General features: G+C 39.2%; 1 protein-coding gene, 1 long non-coding RNA gene and 1 pseudogene across 2 annotated transcripts; all 3 read right to left on the bottom strand.

Annotated features, from left to right (window-relative positions):
• Positions 1-2,270: 2,270 nt before the first annotated feature.
• On the bottom strand, positions 2,271-3,148 carry LOC103326889 (uncharacterized). The gene is made up of 3 exons (XM_089048891.1): positions 3,032-3,148; positions 2,687-2,788; positions 2,271-2,603 (listed from the first exon to the last, which is right to left on the bottom strand). Exons 2-3 carry the CDS (start codon positions 2,778-2,780, stop codon positions 2,461-2,463), a joined length of 237 nt encoding a protein of 78 aa, XP_088905017.1. The 5' UTR covers positions 2,781-2,788; positions 3,032-3,148; the 3' UTR covers positions 2,271-2,460.
• Positions 3,149-12,583: 9,435 nt separating this feature from the next.
• On the bottom strand, positions 12,584-15,153 carry LOC148919068 (uncharacterized). The gene is made up of 4 exons (XR_016125280.1): positions 14,974-15,153; positions 14,407-14,509; positions 13,834-13,927; positions 12,584-13,294 (listed from the first exon to the last, which is right to left on the bottom strand). It is a non-coding gene; the product is annotated as an uncharacterized LOC148919068 (long non-coding RNA).
• Positions 15,154-20,208: 5,055 nt separating this feature from the next.
• Positions 20,209-21,508, bottom strand: LOC103326891 (pentatricopeptide repeat-containing protein At5g47360 pseudogene; annotated as a pseudogene).
• Positions 21,509-21,819: the final 311 nt, after the last annotated feature.

The following is a 21,819-nucleotide window of genomic DNA, read 5'->3' as shown; positions in this document are numbered from 1 at the left end:
TCATTTAAGAAATTCTTTGTACTTTTAAATTTTCTCATCCAAACACACTATAAGAAAAGCCGTGAAATATTAAACAGAGTTTGAAAAGAAAAAAAAAATTACTTCACATTAAATTATTACAACTTATTGGGCACAAAATGATTTTTGTGTATAGTAGATAAAAACAGAGTTTGAAAATAAAAAATTACTTCACATCTAAATTATAATAAAGTATTGGGCATAAAATAGTTTTTGTGTCTAGAACATGTCACATCTGTCAGAGATAAAGACCCAAATGTTTTGTCTCTCCAAATAATTCACTTACTTTTTCTGAAGAACGGGTCATGGATGTGGGTACTTTTCCATGAGCCATAATAAAGCACCCACATTCATCCAACACGATAGACCTTGATCACGGAGACTGAAACGGGCAACGCGATGGGCAGCCCCATTCGCATGACGAGGGATATGCCTAACAGCAGATGACTCATGATTGGCAAGAAGACGACGTACCCCTTCCACCAAAGCACCCTCGGCAGCAAGACACTCCTCATCACTCTTAACCTTATGAACCACCAACAGAGAATCAGACTCAATCACAAGAGGCACAATGCATAGGGCATGAATTATTGTGCCTAATTTAAAATCGTGCCCTATGTGCTTGAATTTATCACAAATATTTGTGTTTTATACCAAAAAAAAAAAAAAAGAGCACAAATATAACTTAAAGGAGGGCACAATATTGTATGTGTGCCCTTATGCCTGTGGCCTTTGATGATTTTTGTAGTAGTGGTACAGATAGACATTGTGATCCACCAACTTAATATTCACGTGAATAGTGGCAGCTCTTACAATTTTGTTTCCACCCCTATGGGCGAGGATAAGGGCAATTACTAATCATATGAGATATGAGAAAATGAATTTGTATAGAGTTTTTCGTGTGGGAAGTAAAGAATATAACTAGGTATTTATAAAAAAAAATATAAAACTTTTTGTTTTTTGTTTTTTGTTTTCGATTTTTTTATTGCTGACGTCATTATAGCAGCTCAAGATGAACTTACCCGTGTGCTTGCCCAGATTGCTGGGGCCACTGTTTGTCCGAGCTGGAACTCTTGCTCTAGAGCTACCTTTAGTTGCTTGGGCCCCCTCTTTCCAGGACTCCCCCTCAATGGTAGAAGTGCTCTAAGAGGTCTTAAGTTGAACACCCTCCTTTATTGATACAAACAAATTAAAAGAAAAACATTGTGATGACTCCATACAATTTTTCGGTTATGCTTCTACGGACTGATCAGTGCCAACAAAATAATAATTAGAGTTAACAGTGTTAGGGTTAAAGTTAATTAAATAGATAGGTGTCAAAAGTTAAAAATGAAGTGTCGTATCTTGGACCGTTAAATTATTAGAATGATCTAAATGTCGCAAAATGCGGGTAAATGCACAACATATAAAGGCTCCAAATCCCGATTAATTAACATTTTTTACTACTGAGTTGATGGAACAGGTCAACTGGTTGGAATCTATATTTATAAAGCAAAAGGATAAAACATTCAAAATACTAAAAAATGCCCTTGGTTGTTAATGATAATGTTAAGAATTGAAAATATTAAATAAATGAGGATAATATTGTAAATTTATATTTTCAGGATTAAAAAATGTAAAATAAAAAAATAATCAAAATATGGGTCCTATTTTTATGGAACAATTCATTTTATCTTTCTTAATTCTATAATTGACATATGTCCATGAGTATAATCATGGTTCCACAAATATAGATATCAATGAGTTAACAGTAGTATGTATATGAACATGTATCAAGTGTTGAAAATGGTGATACATTTTGGATTAAAGTAGCGAGCAGGGCTAGGAGCAAGTCATGTGCACAAAAATCAAGGGGGTTTTGGAAGGGTTTCACACATTTGGCAGGCAGGCACACAACAACCTTCCGTACCATGGAAGATTGATTCTATCTTGACTACGATAAAGATAAATATATAAAGTAATGGATGATTCATGATTGCCAATTGACGATGCATAGGAAGCAAACCAATCCAAAATTCTTGGCAAGCAAATGTCAGTATATCTTTTGAAGAGATGCTACTCAAATCCAACAGCAGAACTCTGCCCACCAGTCCCAACAACCATTTGCAAAATGAACCTTAGAGCATCTCCAACCCATATATAACATATTCAAATGTCAATTAGAGTTCCAACGTTTAAAATCATGTTTATCTGAAAAAAATATAGACCTTTAAATCTGAACAAAAAGCTAACAGGTAATTCACATTCTAACGAACAAATAGCCAAAAAAATATTTCTGTCTCAAAAAATTAATTCCTTCGACGGAAATGTTTTCCTGTCACCGTTTTATATCAGTAACATATATTTATTAGCATGACTTACAAGGCCAAAGAAGGAAAAGAAAGAAAAAAATGAAGAAAAAGAAAAAAAAAAAAATCAACTGAGCTGAGCATATTATGAGGCCTATTTAGAGGTGGATTTGACAATGAAATTCTGGCGAGAGATAGGGTTGATGACAACAGGAGATGCTGCAGTGCGAGGCCAAGCCTGTAACTTCTTCTCAGTTTCTTCTTGCCATTCCTTCGAAATGGTCACTGGAGTATTGCCTGGTTATTTATCATCTAGGTTAAATTATTTTATTTTCATATAAACACAGTATCATCAAGCAACTTTATCATCAAAACTCTACCTCCGAATAATTTTTTGTCAGAAACAACCTTGTCCAAAACATATGTAAGCCCAAAGGTTCCCAAGACAGCTCCGACGATGTAAATTCCTGACATTTTTCAGACTGTAATAACCATTATGAACATAATAAAACAACGTTATATATACCAAACGGAAAACAACAATATTTTTAATCTCCTAATAAATAAATGACAATGACAGAATCTTGTAATACAAGATACATTGAGGAATAAATACAGAAAATCCACAAAAACTAAAGGGAAAGAATTCATAGAGCAAATCATAAATTTAAATGAAACCCTAGATCCATTAGCAGATATATGCAGCGAGAAATGTAGAGCCTTACGCTGATCGATTGAGAATGAAATACTCAGATGAAGTTGGAGAACTCACAGCTAAATGAAAATGCGTGTGTGTGTGTGTGAGAGAGAGAGTGAGAGAGAGAGAGTGAGAGAGAGAGAGAGAGAGAAGACGCTTCAACGTTGAGAGCGATGATTATGGTGTGTTAGTTGAGCAACTGTGGAGGCCCATTTTGTGCTGGAACATAGAAAACAATTGTGGGTCGTAGCCCATGAAGAACGGGCTAGACTGATGCAAAGCTATTTTAGCCCAGCTCACTCTTCAGGCCCATTTATTTTTAAAGTTTTATATTAATTTTAGTTTTTAGAGCATCTAGATGTCAAATATCAAACATTAAATTTGAATTTCATAGCTTATGTTGCAATTGGACATATTCGACTCAATATGTCAAATTAAAATATTATTTTATTATATAGTGGTTATTGGTTTATTACTTTTTAAGCATATTAATTCAAAATAAAGGCTTAATTATCTACATGCCTCTTGTGCTTTCAAACTTATCTCAGATTACCACCTGTATTTGCAAAAGTCTCAAAGTACCCCCCTAACCTTTTAAAAATCGTCTCACGTTACCCCTTTTGTCATTTTTTGACATTTCGCATTTAACGTTCTTGTCGCTTATCCCCACACCCCAAAAAATTTCGAGCAGACCTCTCCCTTTGTTCTGCTCATCACTTATTTACCCTCCAAACTCAGAAATTTCTCCTAACCAACACAACTAGCAGCAAGAACAGCTCGAGAGATTGAAAAACCATACCTGGATCGAAGCAAATGGTGATCGAAATCGCCCAAATGAGCGATTTGGGTAAAAACCAGCCAATGGGGGGGTATAAACAATAACATTCATAACGGAACGCGTCAAAAAAATTGACGAAAGAGGTAACGGGAGACGGTTTTTAAAAGGTTGTGGGGTACTTTGAGCCGTTTGCAAACACAGGTGGTAATCTAAGATAAGTTTGAAAGCACAGGGGCCATGAACATAATTAAGCCAAAAATAAATAATAAAATAATAAAATAACATCACAAAGTCAAATAGCCAAAAATAACAACAGGAGAAAGAAATTTATTCCATGTAGGATTTAACATATCCGTTGGAGGGAATGTCAGCTATCTATTTTACATGTTGAAAGTGTCACGTTGAATATAACATCTCTCTTAGAGATGCTCTTAAAATATATAGCTTAGTTTCCCAACCAACAGAGCATAAATGATCCTAAAAAAGCATAACATAAATGAGATTTTTTTTTTTTTTTTTGGTAACAAGTGTGTTTTTATTGAGTAACGTTTGTGTTACATCTTATATAATAATCATATCCTTGTGTGATCAAGGAGTATGTATTGTCTTTATGATTTTAAGTGGACGCGGGAGTATGTGTACCTCGAGAGCTTCACATGCATAACTTGCCATCATGACATTATAAAATTAGAGCATCTAAAAGCATTTCCAAATCACGATTTCAGCCCGGGACAAAAGGGCCCGCAAAGGCACTTCTAGCGCATAAATGCAATCTGGGCAAGATGTGGGGGGCACCAACCTGGGCAAGGCCCAAGACAAAATCAGCTCGTTCTCCTGCCGAGGTCAGTGATGTCAATCTTGACGCCTTGAGCTAGTGTCAGCCTTGCTTTCCCCCAACGGATAGAAGCTGTGAGTTGAAGCTAGAGAGGATATGGATGATTGTTGTGAGTTGAGGTTGTGGTTTCATGGAGAGATTTAGAATATAGAGATGACACGTGGTGCAATTGTAGCAACTGAAATCTTATATGTTAATCTTATAATAAATATAGACACATGGCAACCGAAAATTTTATTTGAAATATGAATGTGAATTTTATAATAAATATTGAAACATCACAACCGAAAATCTTATCCAAATTAATCGTTTAAGTATTAAAAAAATAAATATAATTTAAAGTAAAAAGTAATAGCCCTTTGCCATGGCAATGGGTGGAAGCACAACTTGCCTTTTGCAAGGGCTAGCACTATTCATGTGAATAGTAACAGCTCTTACCTCCCATTACCCTTTGCCATGGCAAATGGATAGAAATGCTCTAATCAATAATAATTCACAATGCATGTAAAGACCTAATATCTTGTGCAAAATGTTAGAGATACCACATTTATAGATCTTCTTATAAATGTGGTCTTCGTAGCATTATCCACATATGATATGTGAACTCTAACTGAATCATGAGGACTTGGGCTTTCCTATGGATTTGGCTTTGACCTGGGTTAATTGATTTAAGTTAATATTAATTTAAATTTTATTTATCTAGATTATTATTTATACCACCATCTGATTCTAGCTCATTAGCTGTGATAGATATTGGAGGCATATCGTTGATGCAATAAGTGAAAAACCACAACAAACATTTAAAACTCAGGATTGCAACTCACCAACCCTCACAAATGGTATCCTCTACTATTGAAATTAATTAGAACATGGATCTTCAACTGTGCCCGTACAATTCGTATGGTTAGCAAAGAGGAAGAGCCCCTGCAGTTAATATGGTCGGAAAAGAGCAAGATTCCCAAGTTGAATCCAATGTAACCAATCTAAAAAGCTTTTCTATGTTTTGGAAGGTAAAGGGCAATGCAAAGGGAAGACTGCTTTGCTGTTCTGCCTCACCGGCAACGAGGAGTTTCCAATGTCTCGAAAGGGTGATCTTTTTGGACCAACAAGCACTCTGTTGGTACGTGTGGCTAGTTGTCTTTGCTTACTGCCACCTTCTTTGGGACAATGATTTTCCTTCAAGTGACAAATCAGGACGTGTTTTTCCATTTCGTTCTGTGGATCCCAAGGTGTAAGTGTTGAACCATTGGCCTTCATTGCTCTTGTGATTGCTTCCTTCCTCAACCTATCAAGCTCTCCATGTGACTGATTTGGTATTCATTTGATTATTAAGGGTTGTGCTATTCCTTAGATTCGTCACGTTAAAGTTTGTGTAGTTTTGCATCACTTGTAGGACTGTTTGATCTGAATCAATTTCTTTTTTAAATTATAATACTTCTATTTTCAGTTTGTATTGCTAGGTGCAGTTGCCCTGCAAGAAGTTGGAGTTTGATGGAGTCATCACACTTAATGAGCCATACAAGACTTTGGTTCCAACATCTTTATATCATGTTAGTGGTTTCCTAGATTTGCATTCTCAGAGTTTGCTTGGTTGGAGATAGACTGATACATTTTTCCTTCAAATGAAATATTATTGCTGCGCAGAGTTTATCTTTATTTTTTAATTTTTTTATTTTTGTTTGCATGAAATATTTAGGGCCTGTGTGGCAATGCCTTTATAAGTTCTAAAAGCACTTTCTGATAGCCAAAATAGTGTTTGGCAACGCTTGATAGAAAAGGTTACAAGTGTGTTTGTGCAAATAGTCTCACGGGAGAATATTCGCTTCTAGATCCTTCAACCTTCGATCTTCCTTCTCTCTCTTCCTCGATTTATGTAAAACAGATTGGAGTAAATATACCACACTCGGGGGGTGTTGGCCAAAGGCCCTCCGATGCCTAAGTTAGTTCGAGTGTTTGTAGGAAAACAATAGCTAAGCAAAGGGTACGGAGTAGTATTTACGTAGGGTGTGAACCGGGTGGCCGGAGCCGTGTGGAGAAAATATGGAGAGCGGAGTGGGAGAAAGAGAGAGCTTCGGGTATTTTTCTCGGGTATTAGGAGTTGGTTTAGATGTACCTTGAATGATGAATGAAGTAGTCTATTTATAGGAACCTCGGGGCTAGGGTCTCGTAGAGATCGAGTCGGACTTAGATAATATCTGATTTAATAATATTATCTTCTCTTTATTGAAGATAATATCTGAATTAAACGATATTATCTCTTTTTATGAAGATAATATCTGAATTAATGATATTATCTTCTCTTTATTAGGATAATATCTTAATTAATGGTATTATCTCATTAAATAAAGATAATATCCCATTAATTAAGATATTTATCTCAATTAATTAATTGGCCAGATAAATTGGTTCAATTAATTAATTTAATAGATAATCTTCTTTTCCACGTGGCGTGCCCTGATTGGAGACGGAAATATTTGCTTTCACAAATGCCCTCAGCCTGCATGGCCCTTGTGTGGCATGTAGGAGATGAAATTATTTTTTCGGGCTCTCCAACGTGTCTGGGCTTTTTGTAGATCGGATTACTAATTGGCGCAGGCTTCTGATCGTTCTTGGAGTTGGATTCCCAATAGGAATGAGCTTGCCATTCCTTCTTGACTTGAGTTGTCCAACTTGTACAAATACAGGGCTTCTCTTGACTTTTTCTTACATTGCAAACTTAACTTCTCTACTTTCTAGCTTGAGAAAGATCTTGGAGAATTTTGTACTGCTTGTCGAAGAGAGGAGTTGCCGTGCATCCCAAGGTAAGTCAAGCACGTATATTTTTCTTCGTCTTCTCTTTTTCGAGACAAGGACCAGCTGGGTGACATCGTGATGGCAATCGAAGAAGGTTAGAGCGAGAGTGGCTACTAGTTGCTGGCGAGTATCGAAAAAGACGATGGTCCGCCTCTGCCGAGAATGTCGAGGATGAAAGCGTAATGGTCTCGATCCGATTATTTGCCTACTAGATAGGAGGAGTGTTCACTGGGTGTGGCATGTTTAACCTCGCCAAGGCGTGTAGATGAGAGTGGCCCGTGTGCCCTACGTCCGGAGACGTGTCGATGTGTGTGGCCCGTTTGGCTTACGTCCGGAGACGTGTCGATGCGATGGTGTGACCCGTTTGGCTTACGTCCGAAGACGTGTCGATGCGATAGTGGCCCATTTGGCCTACGTCCGAAGACATGTCGATGTGTGTGACCCGTTTGGCCTACGTCCCAAAGACGTGTCGATGCGATAGTGGCCCGTTTGGCCTACGCCCGAGACGTGTCGTTATGTGTGACCCGTTTGGCCTACGTCCAAGACGTGTCGATGATAGTGGCCCGTTCGCCTACGCCCGGAGACGTGTCGATGTGTGTGACCCGTGCTTGGCCTACGTGCCCGAGGCGTGTCGATGCGATAGTGGCCCGCTTGGCCTACGTTCGAGACGTGTCGATGAGAGTGACTCATTTGGCCTACGTCCAAAGACGTGTCGATGAGTGTGGCCCGTTTGGCCTACGTCCCGAGACGTGTCGTTGAGAGTGGCTCGTTTGGCCTACGTCCAGAAACGTGTCGATTGCTTTTGTGAATACTTCATTGGAAAGAAAAGCTTGAACTTGTATTGATGTCTGTGTGACTACATTGCCTTATCAAACAAAAAAGATGAGTGCATGAGTAACATCAAAAGTAACTTGTCTTCAATGGAGGTGAGGAAGGCTTGGTCGCCTGCTTAGAGCCGAGCTGATAAGTGAAGAGCTTCATGGATAGTACCCTTGGAGGTGATGGGTATTTCATTGTCTTAAAACTTCCTTCCATTGAAAGATGATGAAAGGTTCATCTTCCACAACTTGGTAGCTAGTGACGGCTTAGGAGATGGAAGTCGCCTGCTTGATCTTTCTCTTTTGCCCCCTGATGGTCAGTCTGGGCTTTTGGAGTCAGCTAGGATCGTGTTGATCTATATGACCTTTTTCATGGAGGTTCATCGTTAGCTGCGTCACAATCCTTGATTTGCTGGATAGCCCTCCTTGCGATGAATTCCGTGCAATGGCCGTCTCTGACTAGATCTTCAAGGTGCCTTTTCCAGGCGAAGCAGTCGTTTGTGTAATGACCATGCCCTTCATGGAATGTGCAGTATCTACTGGTATCCTTCTTGGTTGGGTTTCCCTTTAAAGGCGATGGTTTCTTCAACCAAGGCATGTCTTTTACTTGGGTCAGGAGCTAGTGTATCGGGATAGTGAACTTGGTGTAGCTCTCATGCTGAAGCACCTTCCGAGGTGTGATCTGCGCTTGCCGTTCTCTTGGCTTGCCGCTCAGCTACTTGATCAGCCTTCTTCGTGGCGATCCGGTCGTCATCCCATAATGCGTAGCGCTCTGCTATAGCGAAGACTTATACCAGTGTTTGGCGAGGATAAATGGTCAGCTCGCAATACAGACTCACATTCAATTGGCAACCCCTCTTGAAGGCAGAGGACGCAATTTGGTCATCACATCCTACATTGTTTGCCCTCTCCGCTTTAAACCTCTTGATGTAGTCTCGCAGGGATTCATTGGACTTCTTGTGCAGGTTGAACAGATGGTCAGATTCTTCTTGATTGACCGATAAGAAGTGTATTCTTTAGTGAAGACATAAGCAAGCTCCTTGAAACTGCTGATCGACCGGATGGCAGGGTGTGGAACCAGTCCTGAGCTGCTCCTTGCAAAGTCATTGCAAACACCTTGCACATTAGCTCGTCTTCGGCTTTGTAGAGGATCATAAGGCTCTTAAAATGCTTCAGATGGCTTTCGGAATCGAATCGCCTTTGAAGCATGTAAAAGAGGGCGTTGAGAATCGTTTCGGGGGAGCAGCCTGCTCAATTTCGACGGTGAAATGTGATGAGTTTGCTCGGTCTACCTCAACACGTAGTGCATCTACGAAATTTCCACCAATCTTTAAGTCTCGAAGTCGGTTATTCACAAGCTTCTCAACGTCTTCCGCACACATGGCTAGTCGGTCACGTTGATGACCTTTATGATTTGGGTGAGACCGAGTAACTTCCTCGTTGGTTTGCAAGGGTTGATCTTCTCGGCTGCGCTGCCTAGGCGGCGTGTTGGTGAACTGCTTATGCGAGGATTTTCTGTAACTTGGCGATGAGAATTGGTTCTTCGAGAGCGGTCAGTAGAGTGCCTTTCTTCACGGTCCTCATTGTGCGGGTTACCAAGTTGACCTCCTTGGGTAAATAAGGAAGTACCCCCCATTTGGATTCAAATAAAAATACTAGAAAATCAAATTCCCACCAAATCAAAATATGAAAATTCGGTTTTAGTGCAAAATACGATTTAAGCTAAAAATGATGGCTCATTAAGTCAATATATACTTCATACTAAAATCTCATAAATTCAAGTTTTCTTATTTGATGTATAAGGAATAAAAGCCGCCAAAAATTATCTTGAGAAAATGATTATTCCGAAAAACCATTTTCATACTTAGTCAATATTGCACCTCCGCTCAATAATTTCTGGGTCCTTGTGCCTGCGAGCGGCAAAGCGTCAAGTCGTGGGTCGAGTCTTTCTCGCATGTTGCTTTGTGTGTGTCTTGCAAATGCTTGTGACATGACGGCAAGCTGATCACGTTGTTGTCCCTCTCCTTGTCTGCCCATTCCTGCTCGACCTGCTTGGTACCCATCGAGCTGCCGATAGGTGTGTTCATCCATCATTCTCTCTTGGCCCGGTTGTCCAAGGTCAAGGTTTTGAACCAAGTTTATTTGGTGGAGGAGCTGCCTCATCAGATTGGTTTGGTCGTCCATCCTCTGAGCTAGCTGGTCAACTCTCATATTAAGATCTGCTTGACTTCGTGGATCGGGAGGAGAGAAGTGTGTGGAGCCCAATTGCACACAGGCTAGGGTTTCATTGGATGTGTATGGAGGAGCATGCGTCAAGCGTGGAGGCAATGGAGGGAGTGCTTGAAGTTGCTCCAAGACCGGGCCTAAGTCAGTGGTGGTAACGAGCCCACCTTGATGAGAGGTTCCACCATGCTAGGTGGCGGTGCCACGGAGGTTGCTAGATCCGACTACGGGTCTGGTAGGTGGCACGGTGGTGAGAGGTGGTGGTGCCACCATGTCGATCGCGAGATTGTGGGTGGAGTGGCTTTCGGTCGTCGCGGATTTAGCCATCGCGGCGGTTTTGCTCCTCGTGCGCTTGCTTCCAACCATGGTTGTTTGGAAGGCTTCGGTGGATTGGACAATAGGAGGAATGAATTCCTTGAGCACGCGTTGAGTATAACTCGTGCTCTCAATGAAAGCACCAAATGTTTGGGCAAATAATCTCACGGGAGAATATTCGCTTCTAGATCCTTCAACCTTCGATCTTCCCTCTCTCTCTTCCTCGATTCCTGTAAAACAGATTGGAGTAAATAGACCACACCCTAGGGGTGTTGGCCAAAGGCCCTCCGATGCCTAAGTTAGTTTGAGTGTTTGTAGGAAAACAATAGCTAAGCAAAGGGTACGGAGTAGTGTTTATGCAGGGTGTGAACCGGGCGGCTGGAGCCATGTGTGGTGGCCGGAGCCGTGTGGAGAAAATATGGAGAGTAGAGAGGGAGAAAGAGAGAGCTTCGGGTATTTTTCTTGGGTATTAGGAGTAGGTTTAGATGTACCTTGAATGATGAATGAAGTAGTCTATTTATAGGAGCCTCGGGGCTAGGGTTTCGTAGAGATCGAGTCGGACTTAGATAATATCTGATTTAATGATATTATCTTCTCTTTATTGAAGATAATATCTGAATTAAACGATATTATCTCTTTTTATGAAGATAATATCTGAATTAATGATATTATCTTCTCTTTATTAGGATAATATCTTAATTAATGGTATTATCTTCTCCTTATGGCTTACAAACCAAAATAGTTAAAATTATGTCTTATGACTTACAAAAATACAGACACAATCCAAACATAAATGACAAAAACATAAAGTTATACTATTCGGTACGGTACGGTATTGACCGGTACCAAAATCTTGATACCTCTATTATACCATACTCTATTGGTACAGTACGGTACGGTATCGAATATCGCCACATACCAAATGAAACGGTATGAAATTGGTATGGTACGGTGCGATTAGGGTACGGTTTGGTATTTCGGTTTAAGATGCCCACCCCTAACTCACGTATCTTATTTTGTTTATTATGATTGTATTTCTCAAACGACTTTTCTATCCTGCATATATATTTGAATTTATTGCTTGCTTGTTTTTCTCGGTTTCGTTTGCCAATGTGGTATATGATGCAGTATTTGGAGTATTTGGAAATGTTTGCATGTATGTATTCATAACACTTCTTTACTTAGTTTGGCTTTGAACATGATCAGCTTGCCACAACATTTGTTCGTCTTGGTTCCAGATTTGTATCGAACAAGTGGTTTGGTGCTATTTATTTTTAGTGGAATCCTGTTTGGAAAACTTTCATCACAGGGCTAGGGTTACTTTTGGAGTAGTTACTTCCAACCTTAGGGTACTCCTATTATGGGCGCTATCTTGAATCAAGTTTATATGATTTATGGGATAAGAAGAAGGTAGAGAGGAGAATGAGATAGCAATGCCATTTAGCAAAAGCACCAATCTTTTGTCAAGGTCGTGACACGGTCTTCTCCGTCCGTGTCTGTTTGTTTTGGCAATTCCCAGTTCACAGAGTGGAATTTGGATCCAACTTTTGCAAACGACCTGGGTCTTTATGCGGTTCACAGAATAGAAAAGTTTCATCAGTAATTCTACTTCATCAGAGAAGAACGGCACAGTAGTTTTTTTTTCCCCCTGATCTGGGTAATTTTGTTTTCTTTAATTGATCAGTAACTTCATTTATTGTTTTACTGTAAGTATGAAATTATTGTTAATACGTATTGCAGATCTCGGTAAGTATGAAATTTGATTTACAACTTTGTAAGCTTCAAACCCTAAACTCATAATAGTGTGGAGATAATCCGGGTGCTAATTAGCATTTGGTGAGTTTCATTTGCTGAAAAAACAAAGAGAAGAGGAAGCTTTGGCTTTCTTGTTCAATAGCAGGGAAAGAGCCCATCTCAAAACTTACTGATATACAAAAGGGAATTACATTATGTAGAGGGAAACTCTTTCCATGTATGTAATTTACATGAGGAAAAAAGCACGAGGGTGATAAGCATATCAAAACTACACTTGCATACTGACAAGCAACTTAGATGCTACTGGCGAAGTTTTCTGTATAGCTTCTTCTTTCGAGCTGCAACATCCATTGCCACAAACATCTTGGCTTTCTTATCATCATCATCTTCTAGAATGAGAGAAGCTTCCAAGAAGAGCTCATCATCCATGCCAGGTACAGTTTCAAGTGCAGCAACAATGCGTTCTATTGAGCAGCAGTCTTTGTCTTCTTCATCGCCGACCAACCCTTTTACTATATGTGGTTTCTCATTCAATAGTTCTTGTATCTCCTCCTTGATATGATTCTTTGAGCTCTTTTACTAGCTGAGGTGGATGGAGCTGCTGGTTTTCGCTTGTTTTGCTGATCCGATATTTCATACTCCATGGTTATGTAATGAACCTCACCAGTCATGTACTGTAAGATGTCATCTTCAGAATTAGTGCCTTGATGTCCAAGCCTGTTTCTTGAATGAATTATTGATCTTACTGCCTTTTCCCAGTTGGTCCAGCATAAGCTTCAGAAAAAAAAAAAAAAAAAAAAACAAAGGAGCTGAATGCTTGGCACATTATTCATAATATAGGAAAAGTAATTCATCACTTCAATTTCGTCCAACAGAATTTTCATAAAATTAATTACAAGCATTGGGATCAATTTCTTCCAAAATTCATGGGTAAGAAGAAAGAACCCCAATGAATTCCACCAAGCAGTTTGGAAATGACACAAAGATTTCAACAAAAAATATCTCTTGAAGATTCTAAAAGTTCATGCCCAAAATACAAAAAAAACATGAGCAGTCAGTCTAGATGGTCCAAGATATTCTAACCAACCATTTATTTATACTGGAAAATTCCAGAAGGGAAGCCTCACACTTCCACCCTTGCATATCAGAAAGATACTGGATGAGTGTACCTGGCTTCAACAGTTTTATGACTCATGTCATTTGTATCTAGTCAAGAACAGAATGTCCTAGGTACATAGAGCCTAGTTTATGCTAAATCATGAAATATCGGATGGTATTCAATATAATCAAATCAAAGATGCAAAAATGCTTACCATGAATGAAGTCTGCAGCACAACATGTATCATTCAGTGATGGTGCAAAGCAGTAATCTCTTGTAGGAATCACCAGATGGTTAATTCCGTGACACTGCCAAAAGTTTAATGGTTAGATTAGAGCCCAAAAAATAACGTAAATAAAAAACAAAACAAAATGCAGAAGTTCTAGTCAAGTATAGATATGACCCAAGTCAACTTTAATCCAGAGCATTCTTCTCCTACTGAGAAGGAATTTTGTTAGAAGCACAACAAAACTTTGACTAAAAAACCAAGTGCCTCAGCCTCCTGAAAATGCACTTGCAAGCACTTCCTGGAGGAAGCACATAAGTAAAAGCACTAACCTAGAAGCACTTGTAACCTTTTCTATCAATCGTTGCCAAACACTATTTTGGCTATCAGAAAGTGCTTTTAGAACTTATAAAGCCATTGATAAAAATTTAAGAAAAAAAAACATTAAAAATAAATAAAGATAAACTCTGCGCAGCAATAATATTTCATTTGAAGGAAAAATGTATCAGTTTATCTCCAACCAAGCAAACTCGGACAATGCAAATCCAGGAAACCACTAACATGATATAAAGATGATGGAACCAAAGTCTTGTATGGCTCATTAAGTGTGAAGACTCCATCGAACTCCAACTTCATGCAGGGCAACTGCACCTAACAATACAAACTGAAAATAGAAGTATTATAATTTAAACAAGAAATTGATTCAGATCAAACAGTCCTACAAGCACATAAAAACTGATGCAAAACTACACAAACTTTAATGTGACGAATCTAAGGAATAGCACAACCCTTAATAATCAAATGAATACCAAATCAGTCACATAAACACACATAGTAAGGCCGCATGTAGAATAAATAAAAACAGTTTCCTTTCATTTAAATAAAATTAACTGCATCTCACTTACATCTACAATTAACTGAGATAAAAACAAAACATAACCAAAAATTGCAAATTAATTCACAGCTGCAGAAAAATGATAAACACCCACTTAAAAAAAATAAAAAAAATAAAAAGGAGAAAAAGATCCCAGAAACTTCCACAAGCTATCCAATTGAAAATCAGAATTCAAAATGAACCATGACAAACAAATATAAGCATAAACGTGCTTGATAAAATTATATTTGTACCTCATCGACCTTGTCCCACCACAGAAACTCAGCCTAAATGTTAGTGTTTTTGTGAATCTGTGTGTGAGTTTTGATAAGAAGAGAAAAAAGAGAGAGAGAGCAAGATGAAATCAGAAATCTCCTCTGCTATACGTGTAGCAGAGAGAACACTCTTCTTCTATTAGACTGCTAGCATTTGTACAGTATCGCTCACACTCTTGGTGTGAGAGTATATCCGTTATACTGTGCCAGCTGGATGCATTACATCACAATGCAATCTCAGCCTTCCATTAAACTAACCAATCAATCTATGCCACTTGGATTAAAACCAGAAAATACAAATAAACAGAAACTACTAATTATGAAATCAGCTTGAGCACTTATAATTCAACACTCCCCTTTAAGTCTTGAGCTGATTTCACTCCAAGCATCTCTCTGAGATAATTGAATCTATCTTTGGCCAAAGGTTTGGTGAATATGTCAGCCAGTTGCTCATTCGTGGGACAATATTCCAGATTAATAACTCCTTCTTGCAAAGCATCCTTTATGAAATGGTATCTCCTGTCAATGTGCTTTGTCTTCTGATGGAATACAGGATTCTTAGTGATTGCTATTGCTGAGATGTTATCACAATGCAATGGAGTAGCTTCAGTTTGAAGCTCTCCAAAATCCTCTAGTACAAATCGAAGCCAAATGGCCGAGTAGTGGCTTCAATGCCTGATGTACTCACCTGCAGTGGGCAACACGCTGTTTCACCGAGGCCCAAGAAAACACTCCACTTCCAAAAGTAAAAGCATACCCGATGTGCTTTTGCTATCACCAACTGATCCTCCCCAATCACTGTCACGAGCCGATCGAACTGATTTCCTGCCTTTCACATACTCTAAGTCGTAGTCTAGAGTTCCCTTGACATATCTCAAAACACGTTTAGCTGTTCCATAATGCCTGTTTGTAGGACAAAGTGCATGAATCAAGCTAGACTTGAAACATACATGATGTCGGGTCTTGTAGCAGTTAAGTACAGCATACTACCAACAATGCTTCTGTAGTGTTCTTCATTTGCAGCTCCACTCCCATCATCCTTAGCTAGTTTCTCAGTGGCAACAAGAGGTGTGGTTACAGATTTGCATTCAGTCAAGCCAAATTTGTTCAACAAGGTGCTAGCATACTTCTTTTGATGTAGAAATATACTAGACTCAGATTGAATAACTCCCATGCCAAGAAAATGATGAAGTAGGCCCAAGTCAGTCATCTCATACTTAGCCATCATATCTTCTTTGAATTCAGCTAACAGTGTTTGACTGCTCCCTGTATACACAATATCGTCTACATAGATAGACACAATTAGGATCTCCGTATCTCCCCTTACCTTGGTGTACAAGGTTGATTCACTTAAGCTTCTCTCAAAACCACATTGAGAGAAATAGTTATCTATCTCTCCATACCAGGCCCTAGGTGCTTGTTTCAAACCATATAGAGCCTTATGTAGCTTATATACCTTGTCTTCTTGACCTTGAATCACAAAACCATCCGGCTGATCAATGTAGACTTCTTCTTGTAATACTCCATTAAGGAAAGCAGACTTCACATCAAGTTGGTACAATTTCCAGTTCTTTTGGGCAGCAAGAGCAATAAGTGTTCTGATGGTATCCAATCTAGCTACAGGTGCATATGTTTCATTGTAATCCAGTCCAGGCTTCTGAGCATATCCCTTGGCAACTAACCTTGCTTTATTCCTTTGAACTGAACCATCCAAATTTAGCTTTGTCTTGTAAACCCATTTAACTCCAATCACTGGTTTTTCAGATGGTCTTTCCACCAATTCCCATGTTCCATTCTTTTCAATCATGTACAATTCATCTTGCATAGCCTTAAGCCAAGATTCATCCTGTGCAGCATCAGCATAGTTTTCTGGTTCCACGATGCACAAGTTACATTGTGCCAACACATCATCTAGTCTCCTCCACTTTAATGGAGAATGATCATAGGCTTGAGTTCTCCTTTCTTCACTACTTATATCACTTGGAGTGTGATGAGTAGATGACAAATTTCCTTCCTGCAAATTCTGAGTTAGAGGTGTAGCTGCACCATTGTCACCTGAATTTCAGAATTGACATCAAACTCTACTTGATTTTCAACTGAGTATGTTGGCATATCTGAACCATGGTTATCTGTCCAATTCCAAACACCTTCCTCATCGAATGTCACATCCCTTGACAATATCAGCTTGTTAGAGATTGGATCAAAAACTCTATAACCTTTTTCACAAGTGGCATATCCCACAAACACTCCCTTTGTACTCTTAGGATCCAACTTGTGCCTCAATTCAGCTGGTACATGAACATAACACAGAGAACCGAAAACTTTCAGGATGTGCAATCCCAGGCTTCCTTCCACTATATGATTCAAATGGGGTAATGTTATGGAGAGCTTTGGTAGGACATCTGTTCAGCAAATAAACAGCTGTATGCACTGCTTCTGCCCATAGGAAATAAGGCATTCCCTTATCATGTAACATTGATTTTGCCATCTCAATGACAGTCCTATTCTTTCTCTCTACCACTCCATTTTGCTGAGGAGTATAGGCCATTGTAAGCTGCCTTTGAATGCCGTGAGCTTCACAAAACTCCACAAATTCAGTAGATAGAAACTCTCCACCTCTGTCACTTCTTATGCATTTCACTTGTTGTCCAGTTTGTAATTCAGTCATAGACTTGAACTTCTTGAAACAGCTGAAAGCTTCTGATTTGTTTCTTAAGAAATATACCCAAATCATTCTTGTGAAATCATCTATAATCAGCATGAAATATTTGTTCCTTGCAACTGATTCATTTCTCATAGGACCACAAAGATCTATATGCACCAATTCAAGTGCCTTGCTTGCTCTTTGAGCTTGTTCCTTTGGAAACACAACCCTGTGTTGTTTTCCCAATTGGCACCCTTCACACACACCACTTTGTTCTTCCAATTGTGGTAAACCATGCACCATGTCTTTCTCTCTTAACTGTTTCAGACCTTTAAAGTGCAAGTGACCTAGTCTCTTATGCCACATCCATGTGCATTGAATGAAACTGGTTTTCATGAGTAGCTGGTTGTCAGCAAGAAAAGATACTGGATAGCATCTGTTACTCTTCATTGGTACATTGATGATTAGATAATCCATAGATGGACTATCAAACACCCTGCACATTCCTTCTCCAAACACCAGACAATATCCATGTTGATCCATCTGTCCAACACTCAGCAAGTTTTCCTTTAACCCTGGCAGGTACATTACTTCTCTGATGTATTTCCTACCCTTTTCTATGTCAATCATCAGTGAACCAATGCCAGCAACATTTACAAGTGTACCTGTTGGCATTTGTACCTTCCCTGTCACATTAGTTCTCACATCAACCAGCAGTTTTAAATCTCCTGTCATATGATTGCTACAGCCACTATCAACATACCATTCTCCATTGGTTTTGATCTCAGTGGTTGTGCAATTGGCATAAAACAGATTCCCTGTCACATCTATTTGGTTTACATAGTTTGCCTTCTGCACATTTTTATTCACAGTACAGTCCCTAGCAAAATGTCCAAACCTATCACAGTTATAACATTTTGGTTTCCCCTTGTATCTACACTCACCAAAATGATGCTTTGAACACACCTTGCATTGAGGTTTTGCATTCTCCTGATTTGTAGAATTGACATTCTGTGCAGGATAACTGTTCTGCTGTGACTTGCCTTTTGACTCCCATGGCTTTCCTTTAGAATGCCAATTTCCCTGTGACTTGGATGAACCAGACTGAGATCCATTTTTATTCTGACCTTTGGGATTCACAGTGAATGAGGCAAATGCCTTCTCAGCTGTATCAACATTATGCATTTCAAGTCTTTGTTCTTGACTCTTCAAAATGGCAATCACTTCCTGCAACTCCACAATTTCTAGAGTCTTTGTGTTTTCAATCACAAGACATATAGGATCATACTTCTTACTAAGACTAATTAACACCTTCTGAACCTGCCTCTCATTTGACAGAACTTCACCAAATGTTTTCATTTGGTTGATCAATTCATTTAGTCTAGTAAGATAATCAGATAAGGTTTCATTATCACGCATCCTAGTGTACTCAAATTCACGTCTGAGGTTTTGAAGTTTTACCGATCTAACATGCTCTCCACCATGATATTCTGAGTACAGCAGATCCCAAGCCATCTTTGCAGAGTCAGCATTTGCAATCCTGGGAAAAATCTGATCAGAAACTGCATTTTGGATAATTCCAAGAGCTTTCGCATCCTCATGAGAATGGCAAATGCTTTCTCATCAACTTCTTCTCCTGAAACATCCTCAGATTCCTTCTTCTTTGAATCTGGGATTGTAAACCCCTTCTCTACCAAAACCCATAAACCATATGATTTGAATATGGTAACCATCTTAATCCTCAAAACTCATAGTTCTCACCAGAGAAAATTGGGATTCTAGCCTCTGAGCTTCCAGATCCAGCCATTTCGAATTTGTAAGCACTGAAACGAGTTGTTTTCAGATTCAGCAATTGATCGAGCTCAATCACCGTGAGCTATGATTGAGCTTAACTTCAACGATTTTCTTCACGAATAAACGCCCAGCTTGGATAATCCAACTAGGCTCTGATACCATGTTAGTGTTTTTGTGAATCTGTGTGTGAGTTTTGATAAGAAGAGAAAAAAGAGAGAGAGAGCAAGATGAAATCAGAAATCTCCTCTGCTATACGTGTAGCAGAGAGAACACTCTTCTTCTATTAGACTGCTAGCATTTGTACAAGATCGCTCACACTCTTGGTGTGAGAGTATATCCGTTATACTGTGCCAGCTGGATGCATTACATCACAATGCAATCTCAGCCTTCCATTAAACTAACCAATCAATCTATGCCACTTGGATTAAAACCAGAAAATACAAATAAACAGAAAACTACTAATTATGAAATCAGCTTGAGCACTTATAATTCAACACTAAAGCTTATTCCCAGTGACATTGTAAAGAAGAGTCGGGTAAAACAGTGCATGAGCCCCTGAACCAATAAAACCCGTTTTGCATCTGAACCAAAGATGCTTCTGCTACCAAAATTGTATTTCCAGGGCATGGGCATGAATTCCCTTCTTCCTCACCTACCAACTTAACTCAATGATTGTCTTCTTCTTGGTTCGAGACTTTGAGCTTAGTAGAAGAACCCAATTCTAGATAAGCAAAGAAAAGGCATAAAAACTGGAGAGCAATGTCTTTTGTTCAACTTCAAAATGCAATTATACTCAAATGCTTAACTAACTCCTCATCTCAGGATTTCTTCAGGATCTCAGCTATACTGTCAACATAAGGAGCTTTCAGCTTAATTCCTTTCTTTAGCACTAGCCTTGCCAGCTTTGCAGCCTCCACTAAATGTCTTTGTTCACAAAGCCCCACTAAAAGAATTGCGTAAGTATCTGAGTCAATGGAAGACAAGCATTCCATCTTCTCAATTTCATGAAACAAGCAAAATCCATCTATCACCCGTCCTTCCAAACAAATCTTTTTTAACGTAATGCTACACACCAAACTATTTGGTTTCACCCCACTATCAAGCATGATCCTCAAGACCTCTTGCCAAAGACACAACAAGAGAGCTATAGTAATCACTATATACGTAACACTACGTCCCGCAACAACTCTATCAATCAGTTTATAAGCCTCTTCAACTTGATCCTCGACACAAAAACTCTTAATTAGAGAACTAACCGTTACGAGACTTGGGGCACATCCACAAGCTTCCATTCGGTCCAAAATACCCAATGCCTCCTTCGACAGACCCTTATCACAAAGCTTTTGAATCACAGACGTATATGTTACTACATTAGGGCTACAATCCCCACCTTCCTTCTCCATCTCTGTCAATAACTCCAAAGCTCTCTCCATTTTCTCAGACCTACAAAACCCATCAAGAAGTGCCGAGTACATCACAACATTCGGCAAACAACCATGTGCTTTCATAACCTTAAACAACCTACAAGCATCATCTAACCGACCCACATTACAAAACCCATTAATCATTACAATGTACGTGATCAAATCGGGCAAAAGATCCACAAAGCCCATCTCTTTCACCAAACTTTCAGCCATATTTATATCACCTTTATCACAAAACAACGTTATAACAACATTATACAGAGTAGAATCTGGACGCAAACCAAAATCCGGTATTTTCCTTAATACCCTCAAAGCTTCATCGGCAAGCTTAGCTTCTTTACATAAATTAAAGATAACCTTAAATGCCTTAAGACTAATAAAGCGCCCTTCAATTCTATAAGCTTCCAAAACATCAAAAATCACACTTGGGTTTAGCTTAATCTCACACAGTTCACAAGCTTTGCTGTACATAAAATAGCTATGCCTATAACTGGAGTGAAGACCAGCCCATATGAAAATCCTAAGACCCATTTGGGATTGGCTTGTAGAATATCTCATCTGAGGCAGCAGCGAACCGCAAGATTGAGAATTTGTGACTTTTGAGGCCAACTGAGGAGGACATGAACCGAGAGATTGAAGAAAGGGTCATCATTTTAAGGAAATTTCAAAGGTTTGATCCAAATATGATTAAACCCTAAATGCAGCAAGGGGCCGTGGACTCCTCACGCAAAGCAGTCTGATGAGCGGCTTTAGGGTGCGAAGTGAGCGACGACATTTTGAGCGTTGTAGAGCCCCACACACCTCACTCGTTCAATTAATCCAACGGCTTGTAGTCTCAGTAAATTTTTAAAAACTCCACGAAATTCTTCAAAAAAATTAAGACACGAAATTGAGGCTCCAGATGTCCCGTTTAGTAGGCTGGACTAGACTGATTATAATTAAGTTTGAAGTATTGGACTAAGA

The sequence above is a fragment of the Prunus mume genome, linkage group LG3 (genome assembly GCF_029339155.1).
Source record: "Prunus mume cultivar Tortuosa linkage group LG3, ASM2933915v1, whole genome shotgun sequence".
In the NCBI taxonomy this organism is placed as follows: domain Eukaryota; kingdom Viridiplantae; phylum Streptophyta; class Magnoliopsida; order Rosales; family Rosaceae; genus Prunus; species Prunus mume.
This window is presented reverse-complemented; position numbering and strand designations above follow the sequence as displayed.

Excerpts from the sequence above, each read along its gene's own strand:
- LOC103326889 (XM_089048891.1), bottom strand. The coding sequence starts at position 2,780 with ATGTCAGGAATTTACATCGTCGGAGCTGTCTTGGGAACCTTTGGGCTT. Across the intron at positions 2,604-2,686 it reads TGACAAAAAATTATTCGGAG|GCAATACTCCAGTGACCATT; the intron begins GTAGAGTTTTGA and ends ATAAATAACCAG.